This window comes from Hippocampus comes, unplaced genomic scaffold (assembly GCF_001891065.2).
Source record: "Hippocampus comes isolate QL1 unplaced genomic scaffold, H_comes_QL1_v1.1 scaffold80, whole genome shotgun sequence".
Classification (NCBI taxonomy): Eukaryota; Metazoa; Chordata; class Actinopteri; order Syngnathiformes; family Syngnathidae; genus Hippocampus; species Hippocampus comes.
The window spans coordinates 248,871-270,874 of record NW_017806164.1 but is presented as its reverse complement, the minus strand read 5'-3'; the positions used below and the strand labels follow the sequence as shown (position 1 = coordinate 270,874).

Here is a 22,004-nt window from a genome sequence, read left to right as displayed (position 1 = left end):
GCGCACGCGCGCATGTAGCGGAATTGCAACTCTACCGGTATGGGCAATACTGTACATTCAGAACAAGTGTTTCACTCTCAAGCAATGTTTCCATGGTGTGGCTGCTCATTCTCAACACTCTCACTTTATAATAGTGGCCTAGGGCCATACATCTGGCCTTTCAAGTGTGTTTTCTGTTGCCATTGTACAATGTCACAATCCGCTTTTTGTCTTTTGTGAAAAGTGAGCACTTAAACAAATTGTCTTGATCGATGACTCTGGAAAATTAATTGTAAAAGACAATTCTGAAGAAGTCTGTTTTTTTTTTCCATCTTTCATCTTTCCTCCCAAGAAATTACATTCCCTTGAAAATTAGAAACATTAAATGTGAATGCTTGGAAAAACAACTTCAGCACAACCCAAAACTCCAAACTAAACCACTTCATGGAACCACTACAGACCTTGTACATCCTGTTAGAGCTATTTACTTATCTATCTATCTATCTGTCTGTCTATCTATCTATCTATCTATCTATCTATCTATCTATCTATCTATCTATCTATTTGATTGATTGATTTATTTATTTAGTGCAAGTTCAATCAACCAATGAGTTGGGCCTGAATTAATTGCACCCTCTGCTGGTTGGATAATCCGTGATTAATGGCTTCTTTGCTTCACGCATTTTGCTAAGAACTTTAAATGGATCAAATTCTACATGAGCTAGGGAGTCTTCAACAATAAAAATTTGATGCATACATTTATCGTGCCCTTCCTGAGTGTCTATATGCGCTCGATGGTCACACTATTGCGATATGTTACAGTCCAAATCAATTCTTCTTGTGTAAAGAAGGATGATATCATACTTAACCCACTAATCTTCACTGTCATTCCCCAGCTGCCTCGTCTATCAGCAGTGAATCCTCCCCAGTGTCGTCGCCAGCCACCAACCACAGTTCTCCAGTCAGTACGCCCAAAAGGGGTCCTCTCGGTCCAGGGCCTGTTCTGGTTCCCCCAGCAGGCCACAACGTGCCAAACACTCCACCCGTCGTCACCATTGCTCCAACCAAGACAAGCAACGGCCTCTGGAGGAGCGAGGGACGCCAGGTAAGCAAAACAACCAAAAAAAAAAAAAAAAAAAAAAAAGAGCCTTTAACGAAAGCTGTTCTATTTTTAGGACTTCTATTTCTTTATGTGCCTTCGAAGCTGCGATGGGGTGTTTTTTCTTCAGCTTGCCAGTTAGCACAAGCCGGCACGCAGACAGGCTCACGGGGGATTAATGGATTTTTTTTTTTTCTGACCTGTGACTCTGGTGGTTTGAATTTGACATTTGTGTTTTTGAGATAGCTAGTGTGGTAATGAGTATCTGCCCGAGTTCACTATCATGCCACCACTTACCCACCTTTCGTGCCCCCCTTGGCTCTCTGACTTAAACAATGCAAGTTGCCCATTGGACGGCCTTCCTCTTCTCCTCAGAGCAGATCCTGCAAAGTCCACATTCTTTAGGCTCTTCATCATCCTCCAACTACACTTTTAGTGCCAACTTCCCACCCACGCAGTCAAATGCATCCTCACCTCATGAGTCCTGACACACGGTCGCTGCTATGTAGTGGGGCATTAGAAAGAGGCAGGGAGGGAGAGCTGCTTGCTTTGATAAGGAGTGGATTATGGATTATGGCCTTGCTTTAAGCCTTCTTATCTCAGATCAGGGCTAATGGTGGAGGCCAAGCACACGGTTATGGACAGCACTTGCCTGGCACTGTGCACAAAATGGTCTGTTTGATGGTCATGAAGAGATGGGGATAGGGAGAGAGGACGAAGGGGATCGGCAGGGCTTCTTTTAGCAAACAGTCAGTGTGGAGGTCACACATTTGGAAATATGCAAGTTCATTCTGGGCATTGTCCTCTCGCCCGGACACCCACCTCAGATCCCCCACCCCAGTGACCCTCACTTGGCTTAGCGATGGCTTTTAGAACAAAATAACACTAGCAGGGTTCAAGGGTCAGCCTGAAGTTGGAGGGGAGGGAGTGTCTATTGCCGTTCAAGTGTGTCACCGTTTCGGCCAGTCAACTCAAAAACACCCTTTCCTCAATGTAAATACCGCCATTTGTTAATTTACAAGTTTATGTGCCTGTGTCTGAAAGAGGTCAAGCTAGAATTGAGGAGGTCATGTCACCGGGTTTGTGGGGCCTCCGGCAGCTTTGTGGAGCAGAAGAATGAAGATGGCGAGGCAATTGATGTGGAGAAAGAAGCAGGGGTGGGTGTGTGCAATACTGGGGATGCAAAAGATAGAGATGTAGAACTATCCGGCTGCGATGCCACTTGAGAGAGCACAAAAATCCTGTTCAAAGAGAGCCGCATGGCCATAGAGGTCACCCAATTCAAAGAAAATGGTTAGCATGGAGGCGGTGGTGTTATCTCAAAGCCCCTTTACAGTCTCTAATAAAAGCTTGTTTGTTGCTGTGTTAACATACAATATAAGCTCTGCTTTCTATTCAGCGTCCCTTATATGAGGCAGTCTTTCATGGGGGGGTAATGGCCAAAGCAGTGATGGAGAGAGGGTTTGGTGCGTTGGCATTTTGCTTTAATGACTGCAGGATTCTACTCCCGCTGCGGGCAGTAATTGCTTTTTAATTGGCAATTTAGAGTCAGGGTTCCATCTGAGAGGAGTAAAGGAGCACTCGACAATGTGTAGGGTCTCCCAGCCACTGAAGGTTACGGGGCCTGGCTCGCTCCGAGGAAGATGGCTGTAAATGGATGGTGTCTTCAAGACTGCGCGCTTGCACAAATGTGTACATGTGTGACAAGCTGCTGATAGAGACGTCAATGGTCAAAGTGTAATGTCTGCATTGGTGTCCTAGTGCCTGGGTGAATGAGGGTGTCGTTCTAATGGGCAACATAACGTGTCTCTCTGGTACAGCCGCGTATATCCTTGTACAATTTTGATATTGCAAACAGAAAAATCGTTTTCTTGGAGCTGATTAACCTTGCTTAATCATTCCCATGTATACTTTTGTTTTTGTTGTGCTTTTGTTACTTTGATGAAACAGGGACAGTGTGACAGTGGTAAAGCAGCCGCAGAATTGCAGCAGCACTGCAGTGCTTTTTTGCATCGTCTTATGATAGGATTTCTGTGGAAAAGAAGAGTTGATTCTGATGGTCATCATGATCCAGGCATTGCACCAATTCAAGAAACAAAGAAAGATCTGGGGAGGAAACGTGGGTGCATTTGAGGATGGATGTTGCACGTCAGTGTCAGCCTGGGTCACCGGTTGCAAAAACACAATGCAGAGGGTAATGCCTCACTAAATGGGATTTGTTTTATCGGTGACACTTAGGGTAGTGCTGTTGCAAGGTTTCTCTCTAATCCTGCCTGGACCAGAGGTTAATTTAGTGGGGGCAACAACTATCGTTTCCTCTCCCGCATTCATTACTATCTACCCCTCCACCCCTCCCTTGCTTCAAGTCTCATTTTGCGGGAGAGAGCTGTTCTTCCTCTTCTCACTATGCTCACCCCTCCCTCCCCCCCATAAACTGTTTCCTTGTACAACTTACAAAGGTTGCAAGATTCTCTGTTCAGCAATTGCATTTGTTGCCAAAGAGGAACCAAAGCTTTCAGAAAGCGCACTCCCACTCCCACAGCGGGATGTCTTTGTAGCTCTGAAACAGTGTGCGTGTGCGTGCGCGTGCGCGTGCGCGTGCACGTGTGTGTGTGTGTGTGGAATTGGATAAGTGAGTCCAAGCTTGCCGCCAAAGGCAGAGAGGGAGGTGACAGAGATGTTGGATTGACAAGAAAAACAGGCAGCGGGATGTTTCGCTTTGGATGTTGCCTTCCCTGTAGATGTTGTTGTGTGGAAGCTGGACACACACAATGCAGGAATTTCTTATTGTGTTTGTGTTGTACATTATCACATTCATATCGATCACCAGGATGACATTTCTCGCTTAGATGTCGTCGTTATGACTTTCGGCTTGTCCCACTTGGGGTCGCCTTTGTTTTCTACTGTTTCATTCAACGGCATGCATCCTCAGAGAAATGGTGAAGGGGTTTTATATTTGTAAGGGAATGCTGCATGTACTGTACTTGAGCTGTAAACAGAGCCTGTGGAAGAGACTTCTGAATAAGACCCAATCCTCTTTCCCCCTTCTCACAGGATGGGCTCCATCAACACTGACAAGCGTGTCGGTCACATGTCTGCTCAAACAATGAATAAGAATCTCGTTGCATCTCTCCCCCAGGCTGATTCCGGACCTCGTGGGGCCAGCAGGGAACGGCTGGGTGCCGAGGGGACCCTCCCCCAAGAAAAGGGCCCCTCAGTCCCTGCCCACCTCCTGGGAAACCCGTATGCTTTTGGTCTCCCCACTGGCGCTGTGATGCAGGATTCACGTTTCCAGCCCCTCAAGTGCGTGTTTCCCTGTTTTGAATATGTTTGAAACTTTGGGATAAGATTTTTTAGCCAACATACTATTTGTATTAGGACAATGGCTTTAAACTGTTACAATTTGCCCTGCACTTCAACTCCCTCCTTTTGATGATATTTACAGCCTTCCTAGACAGTTGCCTAATGCCGTGCCGCCTGGTCCTGTGCCAGAAGAGTACCTCCGTGGTTTCAGGCCCTATGCCACAACTGAGGATGCCCTCCGCATGCCCTCTTTGCCATTGGGCCTGGACCCCGCCACTGCAGCTGCCGCCGCTGCCTACTACCATCCCAGCTACTTGCCCCACCCCTCCTTCACCCCGTACAGGTGGGCCACTTCATACAAACGTTTTGGTGTTTTGACATGTCTCTGCCCTTTGAATAAAATGTGCAAGCTTTGGCATTTTGACTGAAGAAGAGGAAACAGCAGCAGTTTGCTGCTACCACATAGCTCTTGTATCTCAAATTTTTGCTAGCGAGTCAAAGCAAAATATCGTCAAAGCATCGCTTCGTTTCACGAAAAACTCGAGTCAAGGCACCAGTTACAAGTACAGTGGTTAACATTACAATTTTTGTGAACTACACTACACAACTACACACAAGAATGCAGCCACTTCACTAGGTTTCTATTGAGCTGTATTATCGAAAAAAAAAGAAAAAAAACTTTTCAATTTTAACACGATCAGATAAATCTTAATCATTGTGGTTTGTTGTGTATGTTAGTGTAGAACTTCATTGCATCATAATGCGAGGGCCATCTGACTTCTTGACCCTGTCATGTTGCTAAATATGGAGAAATGTATTGTTGTGCAGTTGTAAGCAACTGCAAGCTACAACCAGAAAAATAAACATTTGCAAATGAATGTCGTAGTGTAGAATTTGTGTTATTATTGTGGCATAATCTAAATTTCTACTATAGTCTAGACCAGGGGTGTCAAACTCATTTTTGTCAAGGGCCGCTTTGGGGTTGCATCTTCCTTCGTTGGGCTGGTACAACGGTGAAAAATAAACATTTGCAAATGAATGTCGTAGTGTAGAATTTGTGTTATTATTGTGGCATAATCTAAATTTCTACTATAGTCTAGACCAGGGGTGTCAAACTCATTTTTGTCAAGGGCCGCTTTGGGGTTGCATCTTCCTTCGTTGGGCTGGTACAACGGTGAAAAATAAACATTTGCAAATGAATGTCGTAGTGTAGAATTTGTGTTATTATTGTGGCATAATCTAAATTTCTACTATAGTCTAGACCAGGGGTGTCAAACTCATTTTTGTCAAGGGCCGCTTTGGGGTTGCATCTTCCTTCGTTGGGCTGGTACAACGGTGAAAAATAAACATTTGCAAATGAATGTCGTAGTGTAGAATTTGTGTTATTATTGTGGCATAATCTAAATTTCTACTATAGTCTAGACCAGGGGTGTCAAACTCATTTTTGTCAAGGGCCGCTTTGGGGTTGCATCTTCCTTCGTTGGGCTGGTACAACGGTGAAAAATAAACATTTGCAAATGAATGTCGTAGTGTAGAATTTGTGTTATTATTGTGGCATAATCTAAATTTCTACTATAGTCTAGACCAGGGGTGTCAAACTCATTTTTGTCAAGGGCCGCTTTGGGGTTGCATCTTCCTTCGTTGGGCTGGTACAACGGTGAAAAATAAACATTTGCAAATGAATGTCGTAGTGTAGAATTTGTGTTATTATTGTGGCATAATCTAAATTTCTACTATAGTCTAGACCAGGGGTGTCAAACTCATTTTTGTCAAGGGCCGCTTTGGGGTTGCATCTTCCTTCGTTGGGCTGGTACAACGGTGAAAAATAAACATTTGCAAATGAATGTCGTAGTGTAGAATTTGTGTTATTATTGTGGCATAATCTAAATTTCTACTATAGTCTAGACCAGGGGTGTCAAACTCATTTTTGTCAAGGGCCGCTTTGGGGTTGCATCTTCCTTCGTTGGGCTGGTACAACGGTGAAAAATAAACATTTGCAAATGAATGTCGTAGTGTAGAATTTGTGTTATTATTGTGGCATAATCTAAATTTCTACTATAGTCTAGACCAGGGGTGTCAAACTCATTTTTGTCAAGGGCCGCTTTGGGGTTGCATCTTCCTTCGTTGGGCTGGTACAACGGTGAAAAATAAACATTTGCAAATGAATGTCGTAGTGTAGAATTTGTGTTATTATTGTGGCATAATCTAAATTTCTACTATAGTCTAGACCAGGGGTGTCAAACTCATTTTTGTCAAGGGCCGCTTTGGGGTTGCATCTTCCTTCGTTGGGCTGGTACAACGGTGAAAAATAAACATTTGCAAATGAATGTCGTAGTGTAGAATTTGTGTTATTATTGTGGCATAATCTAAATTTCTACTATAGTCTAGACCAGGGGTGTCAAACTCATTTTTGTCAAGGGCCGCTTTGGGGTTGCATCTTCCTTCGTTGGGCTGGTACAACGGTGAAAAATAAACATTTGCAAATGAATGTCGTAGTGTAGAATTTGTGTTATTATTGTGGCATAATCTAAATTTCTACTATAGTCTAGACCAGGGGTGTCAAACTCATTTTTGTCAAGGGCCGCTTTGGGGTTGCATCTTCCTTCGTTGGGCTGGTACAACGGTGAAAAATAAACATTTGCAAATGAATGTCGTAGTGTAGAATTTGTGTTATTATTGTGGCATAATCTAAATTTCTACTATAGTCTAGACCAGGGGTGTCAAACTCATTTTTGTCAAGGGCCGCTTTGGGGTTGCATCTTCCTTCGTTGGGCTGGTACAACGGTGAAAAATAAACATTTGCAAATGAATGTCGTAGTGTAGAATTTGTGTTATTATTGTGGCATAATCTAAATTTCTACTATAGTCTAGACCAGGGGTGTCAAACTCATTTTTGTCAAGGGCCGCTTTGGGGTTGCATCTTCCTTCGTTGGGCTGGTACAACGGTGAAAAATAAACATTTGCAAATGAATGTCGTAGTGTAGAATTTGTGTTATTATTGTGGCATAATCTAAATTTCTACTATAGTCTAGACCAGGGGTGTCAAACTCATTTTTGTCAAGGGCCGCTTTGGGGTTGCATCTTCCTTCGTTGGGCTGGTACAACGGTGAAAAATAAACATTTGCAAATGAATGTCGTAGTGTAGAATTTGTGTTATTATTGTGGCATAATCTAAATTTCTACTATAGTCTAGACCAGGGGTGTCAAACTCATTTTTGTCAAGGGCCGCTTTGGGGTTGCATCTTCCTTCGTTGGGCTGGTACAACGGTGAAAAATAAACATTTGCAAATGAATGTCGTAGTGTAGAATTTGTGTTATTATTGTGGCATAATCTAAATTTCTACTATAGTCTAGACCAGGGGTGTCAAACTCATTTTTGTCAAGGGCCGCTTTGGGGTTGCATCTTCCTTCGTTGGGCTGGTACAACGGTGAAAAATAAACATTTGCAAATGAATGTCGTAGTGTAGAATTTGTGTTATTATTGTGGCATAATCTAAATTTCTACTATAGTCTAGACCAGGGGTGTCAAACTCATTTTTGTCAAGGGCCGCTTTGGGGTTGCATCTTCCTTCGTTGGGCTGGTACAACGGTGAAAAATAAACATTTGCAAATGAATGTCGTAGTGTAGAATTTGTGTTATTATTGTGGCATAATCTAAATTTCTACTATAGTCTAGACCAGGGGTGTCAAACTCATTTTTGTCAAGGGCCGCTTTGGGGTTGCATCTTCCTTCGTTGGGCTGGTACAACGGTGAAAAATAAACATTTGCAAATGAATGTCGTAGTGTAGAATTTGTGTTATTATTGTGGCATAATCTAAATTTCTACTATAGTCTAGACCAGGGGTGTCAAACTCATTTTTGTCAAGGGCCGCTTTGGGGTTGCATCTTCCTTCGTTGGGCTGGTACAACGGTGAAAAATAAACATTTGCAAATGAATGTCGTAGTGTAGAATTTGTGTTATTATTGTGGCATAATCTAAATTTCTACTATAGTCTAGACCAGGGGTGTCAAACTCATTTTTGTCAAGGGCCGCTTTGGGGTTGCATCTTCCTTCGTTGGGCTGGTACAACGGTGAAAAATAAACATTTGCAAATGAATGTCGTAGTGTAGAATTTGTGTTATTATTGTGGCATAATCTAAATTTCTACTATAGTCTAGACCAGGGGTGTCAAACTCATTTTTGTCAAGGGCCGCTTTGGGGTTGCATCTTCCTTCGTTGGGCTGGTACAACGGTGAAAAATAAACATTTGCAAATGAATGTCGTAGTGTAGAATTTGTGTTATTATTGTGGCATAATCTAAATTTCTACTATAGTCTAGACCAGGGGTGTCAAACTCATTTTTGTCAAGGGCCGCTTTGGGGTTGCATCTTCCTTCGTTGGGCTGGTACAACGGTGAAAAATAAACATTTGCAAATGAATGTCGTAGTGTAGAATTTGTGTTATTATTGTGGCATAATCTAAATTTCTACTATAGTCTAGACCAGGGGTGTCAAACTCATTTTTGTCAAGGGCCGCTTTGGGGTTGCATCTTCCTTCGTTGGGCTGGTACAACGGTGAAAAATAAACATTTGCAAATGAATGTCGTAGTGTAGAATTTGTGTTATTATTGTGGCATAATCTAAATTTCTACTATAGTCTAGACCAGGGGTGTCAAACTCATTTTTGTCAAGGGCCGCTTTGGGGTTGCATCTTCCTTCGTTGGGCTGGTACAACGGTGAAAAATAAACATTTGCAAATGAATGTCGTAGTGTAGAATTTGTGTTATTATTGTGGCATAATCTAAATTTCTACTATAGTCTAGACCAGGGGTGTCAAACATACGGCCCGCGGGCCGGATCCGGCCCGCGGGCCGTATGTTTGACACCCCTGGTCTAGACCTTTCCAAGAACAGTAGTGGTCACTTAAAAAATACCCGCAGCACAATTTCTTTTCCCAAATGGGATCATTTTGGCGCTAAATTATGGATGACTTTGGCTAGCAGGATGTGTGTGTGTGTGTGTGTGTGTGTGTGTGTGTGTGTATGTGTACATTGAAGGGCCCTTCTTGCTTCAGGCCTCCACATCAACTGCGTTCCCCCCTTCCTCCTGTCAGCCTTGCAACATCAGAGAAGTGCAGCAGCCATCACATACTGCACTGTAATGGGTTTAATGAGGGGATGAGCTGTGGATGTCACCGATATACACAAGCAACACACCGTTGTAACATAACACCGGCTCTGACAGCTGCTGTGCAGTGATTGAGGCTAGCTGACAGCCACTGCTGCTTTCTTGAGAGAGAGAGAAGACACTCTTGTTCTTCTTTGAAGAGACAAACGCACAAAGGTTAACAACAGTGAGTGGTGTGCTGTTCCAAGGCGAGACTGACGCTATGTTTTGTTTTGTTTTTGTTTTTTGTCATGCAATGCTCATCTCCCAGGATGGATGACCCATTCTGCCTCACGGCTTTGAGGTCACCTTTCTATCCACTACCAGCAGGGGGAGCTTTACCCCCCATCCATCCGTCTGCAGTTCATATGCACTTATCAGGGGTCCGCTACCCTGGAGACTTCACACACCCTTCACTTTCAGCACTGCAGTCTGAGAGGTAAAGTCTTATTGCTTTTGACATACAAATACAAGAGTGTATTGTACAGTATAGTCAATGTGATTCCATTTTTTTTTCCATATCTAAATCATCCTGCTCCTTTACATCTGGTCGCCTGTCTACTTTTCCCTCAAGGCTTCAGCTGGAGGATGAGCTGCGGCAGCGCGAGAGGGAACGAGAACGGGAGCGCGAAAAGGAGCGGGAGCGGGAGGCTGAGAGAGAGAAAGAACGGGAGCGCGAGAGGGAGCGCGAGCTGGAAAGGGAGCGAGAACGGGAGCGAGAAAGGGAACGAGAACGGGAGCGGGAAAGAGAGAGAGAAAGAGAGAGGGAAAAGGAGAGAGAAAGAGAAAAGGAACTGGAAAGGCAAAAGGAGAGAGCGCTGAGAGAGAAAGAGATTCAAGCCTCCAAGGCTATGGAGAGCCACTACTTGTCTGAACTCCATGCCATGAGAGGGCAGGAGGACCGAAGTAAGCCAGAAAAACTCACCCCTAATCGGGCTGGTACGTGTCTCCGCTGCCACCGTTGCCCCGCCATTTTGTTTCTCAACACCATTCCACATAACCAAAGATCTTTCTGTCTGTTTACAGATAGAACCAAAGATCCGCCCCTGCCCGCTCCAAAACCGGTCCCGCCAGGACTCCATTCTGCAATGGTACAATCGCATCATACAGTCCCTGGGCTAATCTCAGGCCACAGCCTCTACATGGGGCCCAGTGCAGTGGGGACAGGTCTCCCAACCTCCATAATCGCTCCCAGGAACAATGAGGAGGAGAGGTGGTTGGCAAGGCAACGCAAGCTGCGGCAAGAGAAAGCAGATCGCCAGTACCAGGTGTCGGAATTCCGCCAGCAGGTCCTGGAACAGCACCTGGACTTAGGACGGAACCCTGATGCACCGGAACACAGAGCAGACTTGCACAGGTGAGGATTGAACGCAGGCCTTTCCATTTTAATGTTGACTTTGTCATGACCTTGCGCCATTCATGCAGAAACTGTTTGCATATTTGTTCATCAGTCAACCAATGCAAAGCCTCGGGGTGGGCATGATGATTTGAATTTGACCGGATGTTTCTGTCAACTGTTTGTCTTGAAGCAATATAATCATTGGCTTTTGTACTTGGCAGCAACAAGCAGAGGTCACAATTTGTCGAGTGCCATAGCAGGGTGCTGGACAAATCTTAAAAAAATTAGTTTAAAAAAAACCAAATATGATGAATCAATAATTGATTGTGATTTGTCTTCACATTGAGTCAGTAATTCATCAAATAATTTTCTCGAGCTGCCACACAGACTAGTGTGTGCGTCGAGGGCCGAGATGGGGAGAGTGGTGGTGCCACCGGTTTGACGTTTCCAAGGATGACGAGCTTCAGAGAGTGGTTTTCAGACAGCACTGGAAAAAGATCAACCCTGTCAGAAGAATCGCATTGACTCTATTTCTGTCCACGCCAGCTTGTGTGTCCGACATGCGGGCAAGACTGACAGCTATGTTTAGACGATGATGCAGAGTGCAAAGTGGGGTCCTGATAACGAGTGCAAAGTGGGGTCCTGATAACTGCTGTTTCATGAGTTGTGGTTGGTTTGGTTTCAGACAGGCAGCGGGTGGGACGGCTAAGCTACACAAAGGCAGATTCTTGACTAATCCTGTCAACCTGGCACAGCATAAGCCTCCTACGTCCTCTCCTTTGTTCCGTGCATGTGTTGTTTGTGTGTCTGACAAGGAGTCGGGTTGTGGTTAATACTGAACTCGTAGGACAGCAGAGAGATGCACATCTACTGTCACTAATTCGATGGTGTAATCCCTGACTGACATGATAGGCTGCAGATTGCAGATAACGCACTTTTAGTGTCACTCGCACAAATGTCAACAGAGGTCGGGGGCACTGATAATTTGGCTGCTCTTATAGTAGTTCTTTAGTAGTAGTAGTATGTTCTAATTCTACTGCCAGGTTTGCCAATACTGTACGTTTTAATCTGTGTCTGTTTGCCTTTCTTTCGCGACTGCTGCTGTTTCCCTGAAACCATCACGCTCCACTGCTTTTAAACACAACAAAGACATATATTTCAACTGCAAATTTTAGTGGCCTTTTGTCTTTTTTTTTATACAACAAACAGTACCTGAGTGTTTTTAGTTTTCACATTTGGGGAGCATATTGATGAATACCTACTCATACCTACCCCCTATCAGCTTTAAGAATGTGTGAGGCTGCAGCACACATTGTTCTTGACTTTGCCATTCAGCACAAGTTCTTCCCTCCTAAAAGATGGAAAATGGAAGCCTAATTGTTATCCCGTAATCCTTTTCTGTCATTTAATATCTCAAGAATATCTCTTTGACTTCTATAAATGTGGTCCACCCGCCTTAGATAAAAAATGACCAATTATATCTGGAGGACATAGTGTGCCTTGGCCATATCCCCTCTTTGCTCTGGGCTACTGCGTCTGTGCTTGATAACAAGATTTTGTGTGCACGCTCACACAATGCAAGGCATCTAGTGATGTGTGTTGAATGCATATCATAGATACTTTTTTTATCCCTAATCAAAGCCTAAACGTGTTCCATTATGTGTTCGCAGACCAAATAACCATGAACCAGGAAGCCGAGAACTCCATTCCCATTTAGGTGCCCCTCCGCCACTCATCTCCCCCAAACCCTCCCAGCCGCCACGCGAACACCACCCTCCACCTCCCACAACTCTGTGGAACCCAGCATCTCTAATAGAGACACCCTCAGAGTCTCGACGCACCCATGATCCCTCAGGGATGGGACACTATGAGCTCAGTCGGCTACCGTCCGGCCCCTCCAAGTATGAGGATGGGGCCAGAAGGAGAGATAGTGGGGCAATGGAGAAGTATTTGCAACCCAGAGGGCCACCTGGCCTACCGGAGCCCAGTACATTCCTTGCCGATCTGGAGAAATCCACCCACTCTTTCTTCAACCAGCAGCGGGCGTCCATGTCCCTGACCAGCCAGTATGAAATGGAAGGAGCAATCAAAAGCAGTGCTGGACTGAAGAGCCTGCAGGGCCACAATCGTCACGGACAAGCAGTTGGCATGTTGTCTGGGTCAGGTGGAGGACAGGTAGCCTCACTGGAAATGGCGCCAGACACAATGCTGATCTATGACGAGCTTCTTCAACAGCACAGAAGGCCGGTCAGTAAACTGGATTTGGAGGAGAAGAGGAAGAGGGAAGCCAAGGAGAAAGGTACTCCCGCAGTCGTCACACAACACTTTGTGATGACACACTTCACTGAGGGGTTCAGTTCAACTCAGGCAGGCGTGATTTGGTGTCGTTGGCAAAAAGTGTGCCAACATTTTTTTTTTTGTAGTCAACACGATAATAGTCAAATCAGAGTTGATTCATCAGTGGGCAACTGTTTGCCTTCAGCCTCCAAATTCAAGCTCACTCTCCCAATCAAAGGCATATGCTCTTTTCCGGGTTCAGTCGCTTCAACGCCCTACTCACTTATCACATCTTACATTCAGACACTTCGCATACAGAAAGAAGATTGAAATTGAAGAAGTCTAACAACAATTCCTTAAACTGCAGGGTAGCTGCTCTCAACAGTACGATCATTTCTTAAAAACTACAAATAATATGAGGGGAAAACGTTTATGCACTCATGTCTTGCAATAAACTGCAATTGTGTGGATTATTGCTTGAGTTCTCCAAGTTCCGTCTGCCTGCTAAGCAATGAAGATGTGGTCGAATGTGATTTGTGATTGGATGAGTGAGTTGAGAGCTGAGCCGTCTCGTGTGTCTGCAGGTCAGGGATGAAGGGTTGAACGAAACGCGAATTGGATTTTTTTTTGGGGGCGGGGGGTTGTTTGTTGTCGGACCAGCGGGAACCATTCATTTTCACAACAAAAACGTTAAATAACCGCCGCTCGTCCTCATTTCATCGAGAAAGCAAACGCTATGTCCTCTCTCTTTTTTTCTTTTTCAGCAAGAAGTTTGGCGAACTGACGATTGATGTTAGAATTTAGTCTGTTTGTCAACTTGCGTTAGTGGATGCCTTTTCAGATGCAGAGACATTTGCTTTTTTTTTGTTTTTTGGTTTGAGGATAGACTTGCATATTTTTCAGGGGACCGTGCTCCTGTCTCACTTTTAATAAAATAATTCCACACCCTTGAGACAGCACTGCTACTTTACTCTGCGGACCCAACAACCGTTGCTTTGAGCGTGGCGTCCGAGTTGTTAAAGCCAGAACACATGATCGGTGTTGAATTGACTTCTAGCTACAACCATCATTGCGGAATGGTAGAGTCAACACGTCGACTAGTCGGTTGAGCCCCTAGTATGTACTGTATATAACATTTTTATGAATTGCATACTGCAAGTGTACTCCTGAAACCAGGACAAACTATGATGACCTGCATGTTCTCTGCAGGTTACTACTATGAGCTGGATGACTCATATGATGAAAGTGATGAGGAGGAGGTGAGGGCACATCTCAGAAGGGTAGCAGAGCAGCCCCCACTCAAACTTGATGACTCCACCGAGGTACGACACCCACCAAAACACAAACAAGAACCTTTGACTTGGCAGAACCATTCATTTTTGAAACATTATTTCTGTGCAGAAATTGGACTTCCTGGGAATGTTCAGCCTAACCACTCTGTGCCGGCGGGAGGAGCTGGTGCAGCAGAAAAGAAGAAAGCGGCGACGAATGCTCAGGGAGCGTAGTCCCTCACCAGCTGCCTCACAGTCGAAACGCACAGCTCCTCCCCCGCAACTCAGCACGCGCTTCACCCCTGAGGAGATGGACCGAGCACCAGAGCTGGAGGAAAAGAAGCGCTTCCTCACTATGTTCAGACTTTCCCATGTCACCCTTCAGCAGAGAAGAGGCGAGACACTGTCATATTTTTAGATTGTTTCATCCCATCAGTTGGTGTTTTGCATCTCCCCCCCCTCCCATGTGCTACAGTGATGTATCATTTAAACTTCACAGCATCGACAGAGCGCCCTTTACACGCCCCGCTGACATCTTCATCATTGACTCATATCTGTGTTACATCTCATTCCAGCAGAGCAAAGCAGAACCATCTCATGCTCATTAGCTCTCCGGCCATTGTAGTCGTTCTCAGCGGGCTCCACAGCTCGCTGACGCTTCACTTCAGTCGAGCGCTGTCTGCTTCAAATGCAGCCGCCTCTCATTAACATGTTGACTCCAAATACCATCATCTCACCCTCACTTTCCTGTATTATTAACAGCGTATATAAGATGCATGCATAATGCACTCTTACCTTAGTTTGAGTGGACTGTTGATTCATGAGCCCTTATATTACTCTTTCGTGCCTACAAATGACAATACAGTGCCTGTCAAAGTATGCACGGTTTAAGGAAACTCGAAGCTTGTGAAATTCTGTCAATTCGTTTTGTTTGTACTCTTTTTCCACCTTGTAGATAGTGAAAGGGCAGTGGAGCTGCTTCAAGCAATTAAAGAGAAGAGTATAACATTGGATACCATCAGACATGCCCCTCATCCGCTGTGCAAAAGCCCCCCAGCGCAACTCTCTGGTGAGACACATGAAACACTTCCCCATTCCTAAAGAATTGCATGAGCAAGTTTATTCACTTTATAAAGGTGCACGTATTCTTCCAAAGAACCAACATGTGCAGGCATACATTTCTGCACTAAATAAAATCTCTGGGGCAGCCGATAGTCGAGTAGTTAACTCATTCAGTACCAGCCAATTGTGGAGCAAGTCTGAAAAGACGTTTAAAAACATCTTTGGGAGTGAATGCGTTTTAATGTGTCGACTTCACAGTGCAGAGGCACTGGGTTCGATCCCAGCTCCGGCCTTCCTGTGTGGAGTTTGAATGTTCTCCCCGTGCCTGTGGGTTTTCTCCGGGTCCTCCGTTTTCCTCCCACATTCCAAAAACATGCATGGCAGGCTGATTGAACACTCAAAATTGTCCCTAGGTGTGAGTGTGAGCGCGGATGGTTGTTCGTCTCTGTGTGCCCTGCGATTGGCTGGCAACTAGTTCAGGGTGTCCCCCGCCTACTGCCCGAAGACAGCTGGGATAGGCTCCAGCACGCCCCGCGACCCTTGTGAGGATAAAGCGGTTCGGAAAATGGGTGGATGGATAAAATCTCTGTCCATTGCAAAAAAGAAACTGTCATGAAAAGACATTCACAAAAAAGCAGATGGAGAGAAAGAAATACCCATGCCAAAGAGACAAAACAGAAAATGTGGACCATTTAACTGAGGCCCAGAATAGTCCGTTTCCCAAAACCTAAAAGTAAAAGCTAAAATGCCCCTGCGACTGACTGATGACCAGTCCAGGGCGTGCCCTGCCTCTTACCCAGAGTCAGCTACGATCAGCTCCAGCTCACTCTGTAACCCTTCATGGAGAAAATCAAAATGCACACCAAGTTGTATGAGTTGACATGGCCTAAAATATGCTCACATTGTTTCAGATTCTGCCTGCTCCCAACCCACCTCAGAATCAGAAGACCACCACGGTGTCAGGCTGCATAGCCCCCCCTCACATTGCCCGCTGTCCCCATCCCCTAGTGGCAATTCAAAAACCCTTGGGGACACGCTAAGACCAAAGGATCCTCCTTCTCCAGCTGTCTACCCAGACAAGGCTCGGGGGCCTACCGAGGGGCCAATCTCCAGGAGGAGTTCCAGCCTGCTGAACAGCTTGCGGCCCCCGCTCCCTCTACAGGCTAAGGAGGGTGTCCACAGCATGAATGGACGCACCAAACCCTGGGACAGCTTCACCCCGGAGGAATTTGCCCAGCAGTTCCATGAATCTGTGCTGCAGTCCACTCAGAAAGCACTGCAAAAACACAAAGGTAAGCATTGCGTGTTGACCAGTGGGGGCAAAATTGCTTCCAATCCTTCAGATTTTTTTTCCTGAATTCATGTTAGCTCGTGTTCTTACAAAACCTGTAACGAGACAGTTACTCCAAGAGTCACAGAGGCATCTTGATTTGATGGGGTAGTTTTCACTCAGTTCCACACAGCTGCCACCAGGTGGCAGACTAAACAAGAAACAGTGACATCATAATCCTGATACATGGCCATCCATCATACATGACAAATTACTCAGTTCCACACAGCTGCCACCAGGTGGCAGACTGAACAAGAGACAGTGACATAATCCTGATACATGGTCATCCATCATACATGACAAATATACGATGCAAAATTAAATCTAGCATTTAATGGACATAAATAGATAACAAGGTGGGTGAATGCACATAATTACTACAACTTTGGGAAAGAATGACCTAGCAAAACAAGCCCACAATTATTAATAACTCTTTTCCAAAAAAAAAAAAAAAAAAGGGCCCCTCAAGGGGTGAATGCACATAATTACTACAACTTTGGGAAAGCATGAACTAGCAAAACAAGCCCACAATTATTAATAACTCTTAAAAAAAAAAAAAAAAAAATGGGCCCCTCACACATGCTGCGTATTCTAACTTCTTCAAACTACACAAGGCTAGAAATAAGTGGTTTTGCCTAGCAGTTTGCATGGCTAAATTTGCATTTTGCGCCTCATCAAAACACAATGAATAGCAAAACTACTTTTCCAATAGTTCAATGGCAGAAACAGTCCCCAAAAGCCTTGCTTGGCGAGACATAGCCGTGACACGCTTACATTACTGGCACGGGGATAATGGGCAGGTTTAGGCACGATCCGTGCTACTTACGCTGTACCGGCTAGCTAGCAACGATCTGCGGATAGCGACTACCGCGGCCAAACGTGTTGCCTGTTTCGCTCTAATTCTGTAGCCATAGCCTTCATGGCAGGGAATAAGCTACACTTCTTTCAAGTATCGTTCTCACGCGGGTATTATAAGGTGTAATTAACTGGGGAAAAGATGGGGAAGCCATGCTAATTGCTCAGATAACCTAATGTTATCATGAAAGGGTGGCATTAAGTGCTTGGGTGATGAAGTACACGATTCACATTCAAGTTTGATTGGAACCATGTTTATGTGAAGCATGTCCAACTTTGAAGAGCAAAATAGTGTTTAAAGAGAAAATTATGCAAAATAATGCTACAGTTTTAGCTAAACAGAGCCGCTAATTGATTTTAAGGCTTACCATGCATCAGCTGGGAGGAGTGGCCTAGAATATTGATATCTAGGATAAGTGGTTCAGAAAATGGATGTTTGTGTGGATGAATGGATGATTACAGTATAGTATAATACTGTTTTTCACAAGAGTTTTGATTTTGGCTTTTGAGATTTGCTCAACAAATCAATATGGGTCACAAATCAAGATAGGAAACCAATGTGTTATTACAGCTCTACTTCTTACGCTCTTATTACGAAATGCAATAATTGGCATTTTTATATCTTTCCTGTGGCTCCCATCATTTGACGTGGTCCTGTGAATGACCTTTGTTACCTCATTCAGTGAGCGTGTCTAAAGAGACATTTATTTGAAACGAGAGGACAAGGACTTCCATCGTGATTTCTCAAAGCTCGCATTACTGACGACCACTTTAAAGTCGCTAAGTCACCTTTGGCTGTGGGACATTATGACAAGTGCTGTTATATTCTCTGTTTTATCTTTTCCAGCATATTAGACTCTTCTTTGATAAAATATTGGCAATCATTGGCTCAGAAAGTCTCATATTCATCCGTCCCTCCATTCCTTTAGAAGTTTAAAAACCCATCCTTGTGTTTTCAGGCGGGGCCACCGGGATGTCCGAATCTTCTCCCCTGCAGGAGTCCTCTGTGCATTACAACATTCCCGAGCTCCAGAGCACCCCTGGGAGGCCGCCTCCGCCGCATTCCCAGTCACACTCGAACACGCATCAGTCAGCTCTCGCACTAGCTCACACTCACCCTCAGCCCAACGGGCAACACTTCTCCGCATCGCTCCACCGCGACGCCTCAGGGACGAGGGAGGACCTGTCTGCCTCAGAGGAGGACGATGACGAAGAGGAGGAGGGGGAGGAAGAGGCAGCGCCAACTTCCAAGTGGCAAGGGATTGAATCCATATTTGAAGCCTATCAGGAATACGTTGAAGGTAAGAATGATGTCTTCCATTATTTATTTAGTTAATCTATAAAATATGTAATTCCTGATTTTCAGTGCACGTAATCAGACTTAATAAAGTGTAGTGCATTATACACACACACACACACACACACACACACACACACACACACACACACACGCACGCACACACACACACAGTATAAGACATTCGATAATATTTGTCTTTATTATCCCACTATTATGTTTCCATTTTTCTTTCCCTCTAAACAATAAGTGATGGCTACAACGAAGTCTTTGTTCTTCTCGTTGCCTTGTCATGTTCACGGCCCTCGCGTTTGTTTTTCTCAGCTCGCACTCTTTGTGTTTTTTTTCTCAGAACAAAGTCTGGAGCGACAAGTATTGCAGAACCATTGTCGACGGCTGGAAGCTCAAAACTACAACCTCAGTCTCACTGCTGAACAGCTCTCGCATACCATGGGGGTAAGGCGCACACACAGAGACACACACAAACACTTTTAGGTTAGGAGAGTTCATCTTGTGTACATGCCTTGAAAATGTATTAGCAAAAATAGAATATATTAAAAGCACATATTTTGCATGTATGCACATATTTTGTCCATATTTAAACATTTTGGCATATACAGTATCTGGTTAGGAGGTGTCTGGTCCTATATGGTGCCCGCCAGTCACACTGATTGAGGAAAAATTGTGGACCCCTGCAGCATTTAAGTTGCCCATCCCTGCTCTAGAAGTTACTAGGATCCTTTGAATCAAGCAAAATAGTTTTCTAAACTGTTGTCATGGGTATGATTTCAAACAAAATGATGGATACCTTCATTAATTAAATCTCTGGCGCCATACCGTGTACTCTGGGTGGCTCTAATATGATGCGCCTGTGCAGTGTTGCTGCGTTATGTTCATTTTCACAAAAATAAGGTTGTATGCTCTGAATTGACAGCACAAGTTTTGGTGTTGACAAAAAAAAAAAACAGTCACTCTCGTTAAAAAAGTACATCCCTGACACCAATTGCATTTTTAAAACTGCTTCCTGGTGCTGCAGGAGCTGATGTCCCAGAGGCAGAAGCTGGCCGTAGAAAGAGAGAAGCTGCAATCAGAGCTGGAGCACTTCAGGAAGTGTTTGACTCTGCCACAGACGCACTGGCCCAGAGGTGGACATTACAAAGGCTACTCTCCCAGGTGACACCCCCTCCAAAAAGAAAAGAAAAAAAAGACATCCGATGCCCCACCTCCCCTCCCCCAGATACTTCTCCCCCAGACTGACCATTGATTACGCTAATCCACTGGGCCCTTTGGTGGAGAAGCGAAGGAAGGGCAAGTCGGCGCCACAAGCCTAACGTGTGCCAACGTAGCCACGAAAGGAGATTGGCGAAGATGGCGGGACAAGATGAAGTCCTGCTTCTCTCTCTCTCTCACACACACACACACACACACACACACACACACACACACATACATTCTTCTCTTTCTTCTTCTCCGCCACCCAAACAGACAATCCTGCCAACGAGGGAGAACAGACACTCCGAGAGTCCAAAGGAACGCTCGCAGCCATTTCAGGAAGTGACGCCATCGCGGCGGCAGTGCGCGCGTTCCAACTGGACATGCACTTAAGAATAATAGCTGAAGAACTACCTGGTGGTACTGCGTAACAACAAAGACATATTTGAATTTGGACAGAATGTTGAAATGCACATTTTGGGGGAAATAATTAACAAAATGTTTTATTTCAAAATAGGACAATTTGAGAATAAGAATTTTAAAAGGTGCTTCAGCCTTATATTGTATATAATATGAAGACTTAAAAGAATTTTTGTAAGTTTGTTATTTTAATCATTGTTCTTTGAAAAGAAAAGAAGCCTGCCATTTTTTTTTTAATGCGTTTATGCTTTTTGGGGGGGGGGTTTGCAAAAGACGGCCTTGCTTTTAGTGTTTGTACTGCTGCTGGCCAGGACAGCTTATTCTGACAACACGTTGAAGAGAGGGAGAGTAAACACGGGATCTTATCTTCAGCGGCAGCAAGCCGCCACGAGGTGAAGCTTCCTCCGAGGTGCCGACGCTGGCCCTTGCCACCTTTTTATTCATAGCACAGCGTGATGCCCATTTCAGCTACTCGGCCTACTTAACAAAATGGTTCCCTCCCACTGGAGTGTGAACACAAACCAGTTTTTGTTACTTGACTGGCTTAGACTTGATTTTTTAAAAAATGTTTTCTTCAATAGACATGAAGTAAAGCGGCCAGCTGATATTGCTGGTTCCTGAAGACTCCTCCTGAACACACATCCAATAGCATCAAGTGACAGGCCTTTGCCAGATCCAAGCCTTTTTATCCACAAGCACGAGGGGCTGAGTGCCAAACAATTTCAAATTCAAATGATTTAGCCAAAAAAAATAAATAAATAAAAATAAACCATCCAGGATGGAAATAAGCTAAAAAGCCTACAGACTCCCATCTTATCCCACATGCGATGTCCAAGGATCATCCCTAATAATCCAATCCGTTGCCAACATGTAACAAACTGAAAATGACACAAACACGGATCCGTTTACAGCCTCATCTGTGGCTCGACTCTTGAGACTTGTAGCAACCAATCACATTCATCGATTTCAAATTTCATTGTTTTAAGTCCGTCTCGAAAACGTGCAGAAGGAAAATCATCAAAACGGAAGCACAACACCCCCCTTTCTCATCATATGAATAAGTGCCTCGTTTGTTTTGGACCGCCGTTGATCAAACTGTAGCTCAAACGTTTCACATCCGCCCACACTAAAAGTCGGGAGCATCGCTGCCTGTTTGTTTGAGGGCCAGGTGAGCGTGACAGGGTGGCACAGTACACAGTGTAAAGCCCCGCCTCATCCACGCACGGCCACGCCATGGCGCCATTACTCAGCGAAGGATGTCTAGATGCTGTGAAATCCTGTTTTCAAAAGAATTGTTTGTTTGAATCCATTGTAATGTAATATATTCTTTGTTGAATGTAGTAATTAGGTATTTATGAATATATGGCTGTGATTTCAGACAAAAAAAGAAAATAAAATATTTCAAAAATGTTCA

The 22,004-nt window shown here is 44.6% G+C and overlaps 1 protein-coding gene across 1 annotated transcript in view; it reads left to right on the top strand.

Annotated features, from left to right (window-relative positions):
- Positions 1–22,002, top strand: part of gse1b (Gse1 coiled-coil protein b) — a 170,645-nt gene extending 148,643 nt beyond the window's left edge. Inside the window, exons 4-17 of the mRNA XM_019895812.1 lie at positions 876–1,084; positions 4,218–4,381; positions 4,524–4,724; positions 9,799–9,966; positions 10,102–10,466; positions 10,554–10,884; positions 12,537–13,165; positions 14,353–14,465; positions 14,545–14,809; positions 15,370–15,483; positions 16,388–16,768; positions 18,621–18,962; positions 19,311–19,414; positions 19,995–22,002. Of these exons, the coding sequence (XP_019751371.1) occupies positions 876–1,084; positions 4,218–4,381; positions 4,524–4,724; positions 9,799–9,966; positions 10,102–10,466; positions 10,554–10,884; positions 12,537–13,165; positions 14,353–14,465; positions 14,545–14,809; positions 15,370–15,483; positions 16,388–16,768; positions 18,621–18,962; positions 19,311–19,414; positions 19,995–20,135 (3,527 nt within the window). The 3' untranslated portion in view covers positions 20,136–22,002. The remainder of the gene's footprint in view (positions 1–875; positions 1,085–4,217; positions 4,382–4,523; positions 4,725–9,798; positions 9,967–10,101; positions 10,467–10,553; positions 10,885–12,536; positions 13,166–14,352; positions 14,466–14,544; positions 14,810–15,369; positions 15,484–16,387; positions 16,769–18,620; positions 18,963–19,310; positions 19,415–19,994) is intronic.
- The last annotated feature ends 2 nt before the right edge of the window (positions 22,003–22,004 follow it).